Source organism: Trichoderma virens (genome assembly GCF_000170995.1).
Source record: "Trichoderma virens Gv29-8 chromosome Unknown TRIVIscaffold_85, whole genome shotgun sequence".
NCBI classification, from domain to species: domain Eukaryota; kingdom Fungi; phylum Ascomycota; class Sordariomycetes; order Hypocreales; family Hypocreaceae; genus Trichoderma; species Trichoderma virens.
This window is the reverse complement of record NW_014013664.1, coordinates 811,121-823,700: the sequence shown is the minus strand read 5'-3', so window position 1 is coordinate 823,700 and position 12,580 is coordinate 811,121. Positions and strand designations below refer to the sequence as shown.

Sequence of the window (12,580 nt, the reverse complement as noted above, 5' to 3'; positions counted from 1 at the left end):
CAAACATGTTGGTGCTTTCTTCCCCCGGTGTCCATGACCTTGTGTGATTGTTCAGTTAATAGTATCAGGGTCTCTCTCTAACGCTTACTTACCACGGCGTGTCAAACGATTAGAAATCGGCCTCACAAGTAAGCGTCCTACGCGCAAACTAGGATTGTCGCAGAACCTCCAAGGAAGCATCACTTCGTATATTAAGAAAATCGAAGCATGTAGAAAGCTAACTTTTGTTTTACAAGACAGCTTTCGACTCTGGTAGCCGGCTATATTTTATACCAAGTGAGCCTCTCCACGGAGACCGGAATTACAAATTGGTCAGCTCCTTGGACAACGCCCTAGTGACGAATCCGGACAATGCTCAACTGAATCTCGCATGTCCTATTGCGTCAGCAGCTGACATGGCTCAATTCCTTTTGGGCAAATGCTCATCTTTTCCTCCTTACCTATCGCTACTACATCCATATCGAAAGGAGAAATAGTTGTGCTGGTTGCTGTGTTACGGGTGTATGCTACCAATTCGCATTTGAACTATCGGCCAGAAGTAAGAACATTGTGCCGTTTGGTCTATCCCAATGGCGCTGAAGAATACATTTGTCATATTCTCGATTTCGCACCTCTTCGACGTAGCGAAGCTTCGAGCTGAAGGATTTCGGTAGTTGACGTTGATGGAATCAAGTATTCATCCTCGTTGACTACTATAAGTAGTCTTGACATTCTTCCATCATGAAGATTCCAATTTTCATCTTCAGTAGCACAGCTTCCATCAACCTATACACTTCGTCACAAAAGTCTGATTAAGATTTATTCTTTCAATCTGCCAAAATGTCTACCCCATTCGAATCGCAAGTCCTCGAAGCCAACGCCAAGTACGCCAGCACCTATAAGCACAGCGGTCTTGAATGCCCTCCTCTGAAGAAAGCAGTTCTTGGTGAGTTCATTTACTTGTTTTAAGGCTAAGCCTTGCCTTGTACAGTTATACTAACCATTTCTCCTAGTCACATGCATGGATTGTCGTCTTGATCCTAAATCTGCCTATGGCTTCGATCTAGGCGAGGTTACCACCATCCGCAATGCAGGCGCCTCAGGTCGCGATGCAGCGCGCTCCGCACTTCTTACGACTCATGTTCTGGGTGCTGAGGAGGTTCTTCTTATCAAGCATACTAGATGCGGGCTGCTTGGTGTTCCATCTGAGGTTGTGCATGATATCATGATGAAGAATTTGGGATTGACGGATTCCAAGGATGTGGATAATTTTGAGGTCCTTACTTTTCATGATTTGGAAGCGTCTACCCGAGAGGAGGTGGAGTATCTTCGAAATCATCCTCTTGCTCTCAGCAAGGTGCGAGTGACTGGTTGGATTCACGACACTGATACAGGACTTCTTAAGAAAGTGGTGGCATAGATAAATTCATTAGATTCGCTTTATACATAAAGAGATTTAGTTGGGACTGCAGAAATACTAAAATATGAGCGACATGAAGCAGACTATTTCATCATTCATTTATAGTAGCTGCACGTACTTCGATTTCTCACGATTTCTTCTACTATACCTGTCAATGGTAAGTTAAATATACGTTTTCGCGCCAAACATTCTCCTTATCTTTACGCTAAAATTAGAGTAAATAATGAGAGACATGATTATAAATGAGATTAGGTGGCTTTAAAATAAGGAATAATACTTAAATTATTCCTTAAGCCTTCAGCCTCGCAACTATTTGTAGATCTTGACTATTGCCTAGCATGACAGCAATTTGATCCAAGTATAGCGAATATATGTTCGGAGATATTAATGGCTAGAAAATTCAGCTCTCCTTTTATATCTAGTTCAATTCTTTCTGCTGTACGCAAATTCAGGCTGTGATAATCTCTTTATAAGCTTTATCCAGTCGTTCGGTTGTCTGGCTTTACATCTTCGTCTCTTCAGCGTTACAGGGTGGAGTAGATATCTCCAAAAGTGCCTTCTCATCCCCCTTTTCCCGTTTGCCCAAGCCCCAGAAACTCCATCCTTCGCCCTCCTTATTTAGAATCTCTTTGACGCCGTCACATTTGATATCCTGCCATGGGCCGACTGCTGGATCACCAGCTGATGACTGAATTATTGGATCATTTGTCCCTGTGTTCTTCTTCTGCTTCTTCTTCTCTCCTTTTGGTGACTTGTGTCCAGAAGCCCGCGAGTCATCTTTATTTTCCTTCTCGTCGTCATGTTTAATCTCCTGCTGGGTTTTGACCACAAAGTAATCTCCTAGGTGACTGGGTTGAGGATCAACTACAGCCACACTGTTATTATTGTTGTTGTTATTGTTCTTGCTGCCCTTTTTGCCCTTTTTGCCTCTCCACTTGTTTTCTTTGGCAGCTTGTTCAACTTCTCTGACTGTCAGCTCAACTTCGCAAACTGCTTGTTCTTCAGCCCGTTTTTTGGCCTTTGCCTGGAGGTGATGTAACCTTTCTTCTGCTTTTGTGCTCAGGCCCAAAAAGAAATTATCCCTCTTATCAATTAATTGAGCGATTTCTGCCTCTTCTTCAGCAATTGCGGCAGCCTCCGCAGCCTTTACGGCCATATAGGCAGCCCGTTCTTCAGCTCCTTTTCCTTCTGGTTGTTCCACGCTGTCAAAGCTCTTTTCGATCTTCTTATCCAGATTCGCCGCAATGTCTTGAGTGGATATATCCTCTGACTCCTCTTCCTCTAGGAATCCATGTACAGCATTTGTCGTTTTACCTTTCTTCTTATTCTTAGGGTGGAAACCCCATTCATTATCATCAGATCCATTCAGATCCCCGCCAGTTTCTCCGGTTTTCATGTTAGATTTGACAACCGGCTTGTCGACCAAGTCGATAGGTTCTGGTTCAGAGTTTGCAGCCGCCAGAGCAGTTTTTGCAAGTATGTCAATATATTCGTTGCGCATTGAGGCCTTGTTTTCTTGAAACAATTCAAGTATGGTCTTGAAGAGGATATCGCTGATTGACGCGGTCTTGTACCGAACATCTGCCTCACTAGCCAATGGCTCTATAATTCCATCCGTAAGAAAACATTTCAGACGATTCTTCAGATAGTTGCCAATCCACACGTCATTGGTTTCTGGATCTGGATAGGCATCTCGTAACAAATCAAACACCAGGGAAAGCTGGAGTCTCCCGCCTAGTCGCTCGATTTCAGCTTTTGCGAGTTCCACTAAATTGGGTAGTACGAAAGTCTTGGCAGCAGTGTAAACATGGATGCCTGTTAAAAAATCGGCTACTACTTCCTCTTGGGGCGACAAGTTAATGGATTTGAGGGACTGATAGCTGCCGGTAGTGAGGTAATGAACAAGGACATGACCTGCATCTTTGGAAATATCCAGGAGCGGAGATGGATTGAGCAGATAACGCTCCAATTTGGGACTCTGGGCAAGCAGACGAGGTGAGATGTAGAGTGTGCAGCCATTCGCAAAATACAACGCAACGCTGGGAACTTCGTAAGGGCTGTTGGCGTTAGCATTGGTGCGATGATGAGGGGGGTGATACTCACGATGTCTCAGGCCGCGAATATTCATCCATAATGCTAGTTAAACGAATAGAAGATATTATGGAAGTTAAATTTGATATCAAGATGAGAGGTTCAATGCTGTAACAGCTGGTTCAATAAAAGGCTAATTGAAGATATTATAGAAAATATCTTCAGTTCATTCCAAGTGCGGCTTGATGAAATCAACCGAGGAGAGGTAAACGAGGAAGATTAAGTATTGTTCTCTGATGACTGATCCAAGGGCAGTGTACTCGAGGGAGTGTGAGATACTGTAAGTGCTAAAACATTCACGTCTTCTGGCTGACAAGAAGTCTCATGACAAAATACTCCGTGTGAAGACGGCGCATGGCTGTATTTAGGTGGCTAATCCATCCTTCTTGCAAAGATACCTGTTATCCGATAGATAATGTCTTGAGTGACGTGGCCATACCTGCTCCCTCGCTCCCCCGCAGTCATTGAGTTTTGGTAAGACAGGTATTACTTCCCGTTCAGTCGGCCTCCCGCATCTCAACAAATTTACAACCAATCCGCGGTCATGCATTGGCGACTACGGAAAAAGTCGTCATTAAGGGACGTGCCACTTTCTTGTTTAACATTGCAAAGATTTTTTTTTAGCTTAATAACGGAAGTTCCCGAATTCTTAGCATTCGATGACCTCGGCCAGCCTGAAGATTATGCAGTTAGGTGAATTTGTCTGAAAGGGAGGATTCGTTACCATCTGCGGAGATGGTTAGTCATCAATCCGCAATCCATATGTCGTCGTCACAGCCTAAAAGCCGAAGTTGCACATGAATCTCATCCCTCTCCGCGCCGTTAATTCCATTTAATTCCGTACTTACTATACGATGCAGGACACCAGTTTTGGTGGCTTCGTTGCTCATTCCAACATTTGCAGGCGACATGAGTCATTAATAAGCAGGCGGAGACGTGCATGTTTTGCCTAATCGGGGCTAGCCTCTATCATGTCATGCCCAATGCGGTATATCAACCAGAAGGGTTTATACAGAATAGGCTTCACATTGATATAGGACGAGAAGATGAATGATGGGACATTGGGATGATGAGGGCATTAAATGGATATAAAGGGAGCTTTGAATCTCCTCAACTGTAGAATCATTCTCACCATCAATAACAATACCAACTACTCTACTTCTCAAAGTTCGACTTCACCAATAAAATGGCCACTCCTAAGCCAAGAATCATCCTTGGTCTCATGACCTACGGCCCCGACAACTTTGCAGACAACCGTGTAACAACAATTGAAGAATTCAAAACCCATCTTGATGCTTTACAAAAGCACGGATACAATGAACTTGATACAGCCCGCATCTATTCTAACGGTGACCAAGAATCTTTCACCGCAAAAGCTGGATACAAAGAGCGCGGCTTCAAGCTCGCTACAAAGAGCTACCCCCGAACTCGTGGACAGCACACTGCCGCCAATTTGCGCAAGGACTTGGAGACTTCTCTTGCTGAGCTTGGTACTACATCTGTAGATATTTTCTACCTGCACTCGGCCGACCGCTCTGTTCCCTACACTGAAACTCTGGAAGCGGCAAACACACTGTACAAGGAGGGAAAATTCAAGCAACTCGGAATTAGTAACTATGCTGCGTTCGAAATCGCAGAGATTGTCATGCTATGTCAATCTCGAGGCTGGGTTAAGCCCACTATCTACCAGGGGGTTTATAACGCCATCAGTAAGGAGTCCCTTCCTGAAAAGATCTCCAGCACAAATGTTGTATCTGTAACTCAACGAGGAACTAACGTCGTTACTCTCTAGCGCGAAACCTTGAGACTGAAGTAATTCCTGCTTGTCGTCGCTTTGGATTGGAAATTGTCATTTTTACTCCCCTCGGAGGAGGTCTCCTGACTGGTCGCTACAAGGCCATCGATGAGGAAGAACAATCAGGCCGCTTCAGCAATAGCACATTTTTGGGGCCCATTTTTCGATCCATGTACTTCAACGAAAGTTTGTTCAAAGCCCTCGACATCCTCCGACTTACGGCTGAAAGCCACAACTTGACTATGCCCGAGGTCGCTCTCCGATGGATCGTGCACCACTCTGCTTTAAAGTTTGCCAAAGATGGAGGCAACGACGGCGTCATTTTTGGAGTTAGCAAGATTACTCAGTTGGACCAGAATATCTTGGACCTGCAAAAGGGTCCTTTGCCGGAGGATGTTGTCAAAGCTCTGGATGCTGCCTGGATCATAGCAAAGGGCACCAGCCAAAACCCGTGGCACACGCCACTTGTTTATACGTACGAGGGACACTCATAGAGATAAACTCCATTTTTTTTGGAGCTAAAGGCTCTTACTATGAGATGGTGCTAAGGTTTCATAGTTCATGCTACCCAAAAGAAAATTTGAGCATTTTTATTTATACTTTTTACTGAGCACTTTGGCATTGAGAAATGAGTCATGAATAACAGCAGACGAAAACGTGTATAAATACGAACCCCTCCTATTTCGATGTTCCGGTTCATGCGATGAATCCTTCATTGGGGTTAGTATTGATCCATTTCGGGGGCTTGGTGTAGCACTGGGGTTGAGGAGTCCTTCAACACAGAGGTCCTCACGACGTAAAATCCAAGGCTGTCGGCTAATGATGAATCCAATTCACAGACGGCAACGAAACCTGTCATCTGCATCCAGACTCTAAGGCAGACTTCAGCCTGGAGTCGTCACATACAAGCCGATGATGAAACCAGCAGATAGAAGCGTTGGCAATCTGTCATCTGCATCTGGACTCTGAGGCTCTTGAAAGGGGAACTAATAAATTTAAGAATTTGGAATACGAACATCGGAAGTGTAATGATAAGATCAGGGATGCACTCAATCGTGAATCGAATGACACAAATTGCATGCATTAGCTTACTTATGATTTAGGACGGTATCAGATGAATAGCACTTTATTCATGAGCATGAGGTCTGTGGGTACAGCAAGTGCATATGCAGCATGATCGCCGGCATTCTTTCGTGCCCTCTTCATCGTTCATATTAGCCCACCAACTGATTACATTTGACGCCGGCAGCAATTCACGCCTACAATGATTCCATCGACTAAGAATTCCATTAAACTTGGTTTCAAGTGCGTCCAGTATCACAGGGGTATGGTGGACTTCGAGAATAAGGATATGCCTTAATAGCTGTGGAAAGAGAGGTGGTTTCACTCCTCCATTTAGCTTGCGAACATATCGTTATTGCCCCAGAACATAAAGATCAGAACTCTTCAGGGTAGCGATTGTTGAGTGTCTGACTGACTGAACCAATTGAAATGGTCGCGGCTCCAGGGTTGGTGACAAGTCAGAGGTGTGCAAGTTTGCTAAATTGCATCCAAGGCCCATGTCATATCCAGATCGCCAGGAAGAGGTAGGACCATCGCAAAAGCCCACGGCTGGAACTCCGAGCATCCCAATATCCTATAGTGTAGGCTAGATGGAATATCATGAATTGGAGGTAGCTGCTTTATAGCATTCTGCTCGACGAGGAGGATTGACTTCGATCGCGTAGCTGCTGGGCTCTTACAGTCATTGCCATTGTGACAACCATGCCCAGTTCATCTGAACTTTCTTTCCACTCTTCAACCGGACAGTCATTTGAAGCTGCCGGACTTAACAAGTCTCTCCATTTTAGCTGTTTGTATGGAGGCAAAACTTTTGTAAATTTTGTCCAATCTGTAGTGTTCTGGGCGCCCCACGAGGCCTTTGAAGCTGGCAGCGGCATGTCATCAATATTCCAGTCTTGTGGACTGTTGCAAGGCAATCCGAATTCCATTGATACAATCACGTTCAGGGTAAAGTAAATCGTGGCGATGCGGATGAAGGATTCGCAAAACACCCACTGTCTCCAGTCGTCACTGGGATGATGCGTAATGTCAAGTAAGCGTTCAAACTGGAGGCGTCTGAAAAGAGCCTTAGTATTAAAGTTAGTTTTCTATTTCTCAAGTTTCGTGACGGTAAGATAAAAAGAACGAGGGGGGAATGCAAGGGTTATCTCACCCCAAGGGTGTAAAGAAGCGCAATATCTCCGTTTGGGAATGACCGGTTGTTCTTCCCAAGCTTAACCCTCAAGAGGACGTAGATTGCAAGACACTGTGCAGCAGACAACAGCTCCCATGGGTTAAATGTGGGAATCTTGATAACAGCAAGTTAGTTGCGATGTTAAAGTGGTCAAACTAATAACTCTATGGAGCATGAAGCTGGTTCTCTTGCCTTTGAGTATATCCATTCCTGATGTTGGTGAATCATTTCCCACAACGGTTCTTTATCCACAGACCAACTGAGAGTGTCGCTTTTATACGAGCCGTACGCCCGCAGTAAGTTTTGACATGTCTTTAGAGGACTCGGCTTCATAGCAGCGCCCTCCAAGTTGACTTCCAGCTCATGCTCGGACGAGGGATGAACGAATCCCACCAAGGACGAGTCGTGTGCAACTTTTGAGGCTTGTCCACATAGAAACCGTAGTATGAAATTGCTGATTTGCATCATTGGTAGACCGGATAATTTCCTCTGTTCGAACAGTAGAAAATTGGGTATCTTCAATGCAGTCACAAGTTAATATTCCGGTTCGGTCTATTTTATTAGTAAATACTAACCAGGGCACGGGATGGTGGGCCTGATTGCCAGTCAATCAAGGTAACCGGTTCCAGGGGTCCATTTTCGGGAATGCTTGATGAGGTCGCCTCGCCCTCATTCCTTGAGGCCCTCTTCTTCTGGTTTCGGCGCTTGTGGAAGTTTTTCATTACAGCGCGTCGAATATACGTGCGCCTTGCGCCTCGGCCCTCCGCCGGGTCATCGGTCAAGTTCACAAACGTGTGATCGAGCTCAGGTTGTTGGGCCGCCATTCTGTTTTCTGTTTTCGATGAACTGTATAGCAATCTCACGGAATTCAATCATGAGAATGTACGGAGCAAAGGGGGAGAAGTAACCAGTCATGGCGATGTGGGGACAACTCAAGACTGGGATCCCATAGGCTCCAAACCCCGACGCCATTTTAGAACTGCGGGCTTTCCGGCGGGTGCCGGGTTTTCAGGGTATGAATACGGCATATACTTATATATATCGTTACACTGGAACTCATAGCAACCGGCATTTAGATATTAAAAAACTGTCTAAATGGTTCATCTAGAGACATATATCTAGACGGCTCGCGGCTTCATGTGTAAAATACACCACCATATTGGCGACATTACTGCAATCTCTCCACATGCGATTAATACTCCCGTGCTCTCTAATAATGCACTCCCTTCCCCAAAGTCTTGTGTAAAAATGGTAGCATGAAGTGTGCAATGTCTTCAAGATTGCTGATCAAAGCAAAATGGCCAGCATCAATGAGATGAATCTCGGCATGCGGTAGATCTCGCTTATACGCTTTCGCGCCGGCAGGAATAAAGCTGCACATGGTGTTAGAATCCAGTCTCAACATCATTGAGGGATAATCCTTACAATTGGTCATTTTCTCCCCATACAGCAAGCAGGGGCACTTGAGACTGGCGGAAGTATTTTTGGTACTGCGGGTATTGCGCCACATTGTTGCGGTAATCGAAAAAGTAATCCAGCTGGATATCTATGTTCCCAGGCTGGTCATTCATGAGTGCATAGTCGAGCCACCATGACTCCGGTTCAAGGCTTTCGGGGTTCTTTGTTCCCGTGGTGTATTGCGATTCGGTTGCGTTCAAGGTGAAAAAGGGAATCAATGCATCGCGATCCCTAACGAAATTTAGTCCCAAGCTTCTCACAGAACGACATCTAGTGACCTACGCTTGACTTCCGGAAGCCCAGTAGGTTCTTAAGGCATCAAATCCGGGCCCGAGTCCTTCCAAATAAGCATTTCCATTCTGCGACACAATAGCCTTGACCGCATGCGGGCGTCGCACAGCGAGTCGCAGGCCAACCGGAGCCCCATAGTCTATAATGTACTCGGCAAATTCATGAATATTCAGGGCGTCGAGAAATCCTTCCATAACATCGGCTATGTTGTCAAATGTATGAGGGAAAGTTGCAGGAGACTTCGTAAAGCCAAATCCAGGAAAGTCGGGAGCGATAACATGGTATGTTAAAGCAAGAAGGGGGATCATGTGTCGGAACAGGAACGAGGACGAGGGAAAGCCATGGAGTAATAGCAGAGTTGGAGCATCAGCTGGCCCAGCTTCGCGATAAAAGACTGAATAGTTGCCGACCTCAACTTGATGGATAGTCGGAAGAATCTGGTATGCTAATTCCGCCATCGTAGTAGCAGATGTCAGTTATTTGCTGAACGATTGATAGGTGGGTGACCGCATGATCCAGCAAACGTTATTTCTATGATATCTATGTCTCTTATACAACATTACAATAATAATGAAAAATGATATCATCACTCCAATTTACTTGAGTAAAGCAATAAGTCATCCATGATTAATCGTGTCTGCTGAGCTCCAAGTTTTCAGTCTAGAGCCATGCAGCCTAAATGGCAGCATTTACCGCATTTGGCCAGTAGTGCTGACTACTAATGTCATGATTTAATCTGATATATATCCCCAGCACACCACGGAATCTTCCGCTCGGCTCCATCCGACGCCCTTTCAGGGCTGTAAAGAGATTCTGCAGTTGATCCCCAATCCTCCGGGGCGACCTAGGCAACCGAGGCAAGTTGATGTTAACAGCACAGCCCCCAGTAGTAGACTGTAGAAAATAAGCCTAATTCTAACTATTTCTCCTTTGGAATAAAAAAACTTGAGATTTTGCGCGCGCTCATCATTGCCCAATCACATGTGCCCCATAGATGATGGAATCAACAATGGAGCTACGCCTGTAACCAGACTAGACTCAATGCAAAGAGACATGAATTCAAGCTAATAGTCATTAATAATATTACAACTGCTTACACATTGATCAATGTATAGAGACTAGTTTACGTCTATGAGTTCATCAGGTCCCATTTATGCAAGCTTCATAACTCGTGAAGAGACTGTGATATGAGAGTATCAGAGATGATACTTGAAATCCACAGCCCGGTCGCCAGTCTGAACCTTTCGTGTGTCTTCTATCTGTCCGCTGGCAATCTTCTCCTTCTGATTGTTGCGGTATCGGACGTAGAACCACTTGGTAATGATAAGCAGTTGAGCAACTCCCAACGCACCAACAGAGAAGCTATTTCCCAGGACGAACGGCGCCGTCCGGTAAATCTGTCCCGCAACGATGCCGGCCGTGTTTGCAAGACCTTGCTGCACTCCGATTGACGTAGCACGGCGGTAATGCGGCGCAACATTGACGTTGAGCCATGTCAGGTTCAATCCAGGGCCGTTGTAAACAGCAACGGCGCAGAGAAACGTGCCAAAGAACTTGACGGGGTTGCTTGTAGGGCAGAGGATGAGTATGTAGCCGATGATGCCCGGAATATTGGCGAGGAAGAGCATTGGCCCTCGAATACAAGTTCGATCTGAGATATATGCAAAGGCGATGAAGCACAAGCCGCCGAACAAGAATACCGGAATGCTGAGGTATTGGGCCTGGATTGAAGAGTACCCCATGCTGACGATGATAGAAGGTAGGAATGTGCTGAAGCCGTACAGGAGAATATCCTGACAGAACTGAATGGCGGCGCTAGAATTTAAATGTGAGTCTGACTTCTTCACCAATACCAAACATGGAGTTATTTTGGTCTTACCTGAGATACAGCTTCGGGTCCTTGAGACTAATACGAATCTCCTCCCAGCTAAACTCCTCACTGCCCATATATTGCGCCCGCTGTGCCTCACGGACCTTCATCATAGCCTTCTCTTCTTCGTTGAGGAAATAGGCATTGGAGGGATCATTCGGTAATCCGAACCAGATAATCGGCGCAACAATGAAGCTGAAGATACCTTCGATGATATACACCCATCTCCAGCCCGCATAACCCGCAACGCCGTCCATCTTGAGAATGCAAAACGCAAGCAATCCTCCAAAGGCACCCGAAATCGCCGTGCACACAAACAGATATGACACCCTTATTCCTTGCTCGTGGCGCTTGTACACCATTGTGAGGTACAGGTTCAGCGCAGGGAAGAGTCCGGCCTCGCAGGCACCGAGAATGAGTCGCACCGCATACAGGCCAGATACGTTGTGGATGAAGCCCGAGAAAATAGTCGTCAGGGACCATACAGTGCAAAGACCCGTGAGCAAAATGCGCGGAGTGACCCATTTCATCAAGATGGCCCATGGAGGCTCAAACACCACATAGGTCGCATAGAAGATGGAAACGGCTGTCGAGAATTGTTTTGGGCTGGCGCCGATATCTTTGGGCATGCCCGCAACCTTGACGTTGCCAATGCTGCTTCGATCGAGGAAACAAGTCAGGTAGACAAGCATGATGATGGGGACGAAGTAAGTGTCCAGCTTGAGCAGCAGACGCTTCTCGGCATGGGGGTCGAGCAACGGAATGGATGAAGCTGTCTCGTCGACATCATGAGGGAAGTCATCGCTGGAAGACGGTCCCTTCTTGTCGTCGTCGAACCTCTCGTCAGCTGTTTCTGAAGTCATGTTTGCAAACGGGATGCTTCAGTCAAGGATATGCAAGATCTTGAGGACAATGAAGATAAGCGAGGAAGAATATCGATATTTTCAACCCCACATTAATAAAACATAAAATATGAAAACCCCATGGGGAATCTGCATTCAAATGCAACAGTCAGGGGGAGTGATGTCGCATCGCATCCCATTTAAATAAAATCGTTCAGGGGGGGACGGAGGCTCAAGTCCGAGCGTACAAAAAAAATGCGATATATCTTTGTCCATCTCGACAATCTTTCAAACCACCATTTCTTATCGCTTACTTCCACCCTCCATGCCTAGTTCGTCGCTGGTTGACCGATAGCAGCATCCGAGATAGCCTCCAAAATCGAGGATGACGGTGGAGTTTGCGGGGCTGGTCGGAGACCCTCACCGACCCCTGGAGGTGGCGATTGGGTTTTTGGTGTAAAACTAGGTGAAGAAGAGGATAGCCTTGTGCGGGGAAGTTGGAGATAGGTGATGATGGCCGTTGGCAAGACAGAAGATTTTGCTCATGGCGTTGTTAGTGGAGATGTGGCAATCATGATGTTGCATTGCATATCAATCA

The 12,580-nt window shown here is 45.9% G+C and overlaps 6 protein-coding genes across 6 annotated transcripts; 2 read left to right on the top strand and 4 right to left on the bottom strand.

Moving 5' to 3' along the window:
- Positions 1-819: 819 nt before the first annotated feature.
- On the top strand, positions 820-1,399 carry TRIVIDRAFT_43552 (uncharacterized protein; the record flags this gene model as incomplete). The annotated part of the gene is made up of 2 exons (XM_014097632.1): positions 820-925; positions 993-1,399. The coding sequence occupies 2 exons, from the start codon at positions 820-822 to the stop codon at positions 1,397-1,399; spliced, it is 513 nt and encodes a 170-aa protein (XP_013953107.1).
- A 502-nt stretch (positions 1,400-1,901) lies between these two features.
- TRIVIDRAFT_204313 (uncharacterized protein) lies at positions 1,902-3,531 on the bottom strand (the record flags this gene model as incomplete). Its single annotated transcript, XM_014097631.1, has 2 exons — positions 1,902-3,456; positions 3,503-3,531. The coding sequence occupies 2 exons, from the start codon at positions 3,529-3,531 to the stop codon at positions 1,902-1,904; spliced, it is 1,584 nt and encodes a 527-aa protein (XP_013953106.1).
- Positions 3,532-4,676: 1,145 nt separating this feature from the next.
- TRIVIDRAFT_43965 (uncharacterized protein) lies at positions 4,677-5,779 on the top strand (the record flags this gene model as incomplete). The annotated part of the gene is made up of 2 exons (XM_014097630.1): positions 4,677-5,199; positions 5,283-5,779. The coding sequence occupies 2 exons, from the start codon at positions 4,677-4,679 to the stop codon at positions 5,777-5,779; spliced, it is 1,020 nt and encodes a 339-aa protein (XP_013953105.1).
- A 1,188-nt stretch (positions 5,780-6,967) lies between these two features.
- On the bottom strand, positions 6,968-8,345 carry TRIVIDRAFT_44263 (uncharacterized protein; the record flags this gene model as incomplete). Its single annotated transcript, XM_014097629.1, has 4 exons — positions 6,968-7,414; positions 7,501-7,635; positions 7,678-8,037; positions 8,097-8,345. The coding sequence occupies 4 exons, from the start codon at positions 8,343-8,345 to the stop codon at positions 6,968-6,970; spliced, it is 1,191 nt and encodes a 396-aa protein (XP_013953104.1).
- Positions 8,346-8,731: 386 nt separating this feature from the next.
- TRIVIDRAFT_43515 (uncharacterized protein) lies at positions 8,732-9,728 on the bottom strand (the record flags this gene model as incomplete). Its single annotated transcript, XM_014097628.1, has 3 exons — positions 8,732-8,894; positions 8,947-9,210; positions 9,262-9,728. 3 exons carry the CDS (start codon positions 9,726-9,728, stop codon positions 8,732-8,734), a joined length of 894 nt encoding a protein of 297 aa, XP_013953103.1.
- Positions 9,729-10,466: 738 nt separating this feature from the next.
- TRIVIDRAFT_43674 (uncharacterized protein) lies at positions 10,467-12,003 on the bottom strand (the record flags this gene model as incomplete). Its single annotated transcript, XM_014097627.1, has 2 exons — positions 10,467-11,085; positions 11,150-12,003. The coding sequence occupies 2 exons, from the start codon at positions 12,001-12,003 to the stop codon at positions 10,467-10,469; spliced, it is 1,473 nt and encodes a 490-aa protein (XP_013953102.1).
- Positions 12,004-12,580: the final 577 nt, after the last annotated feature.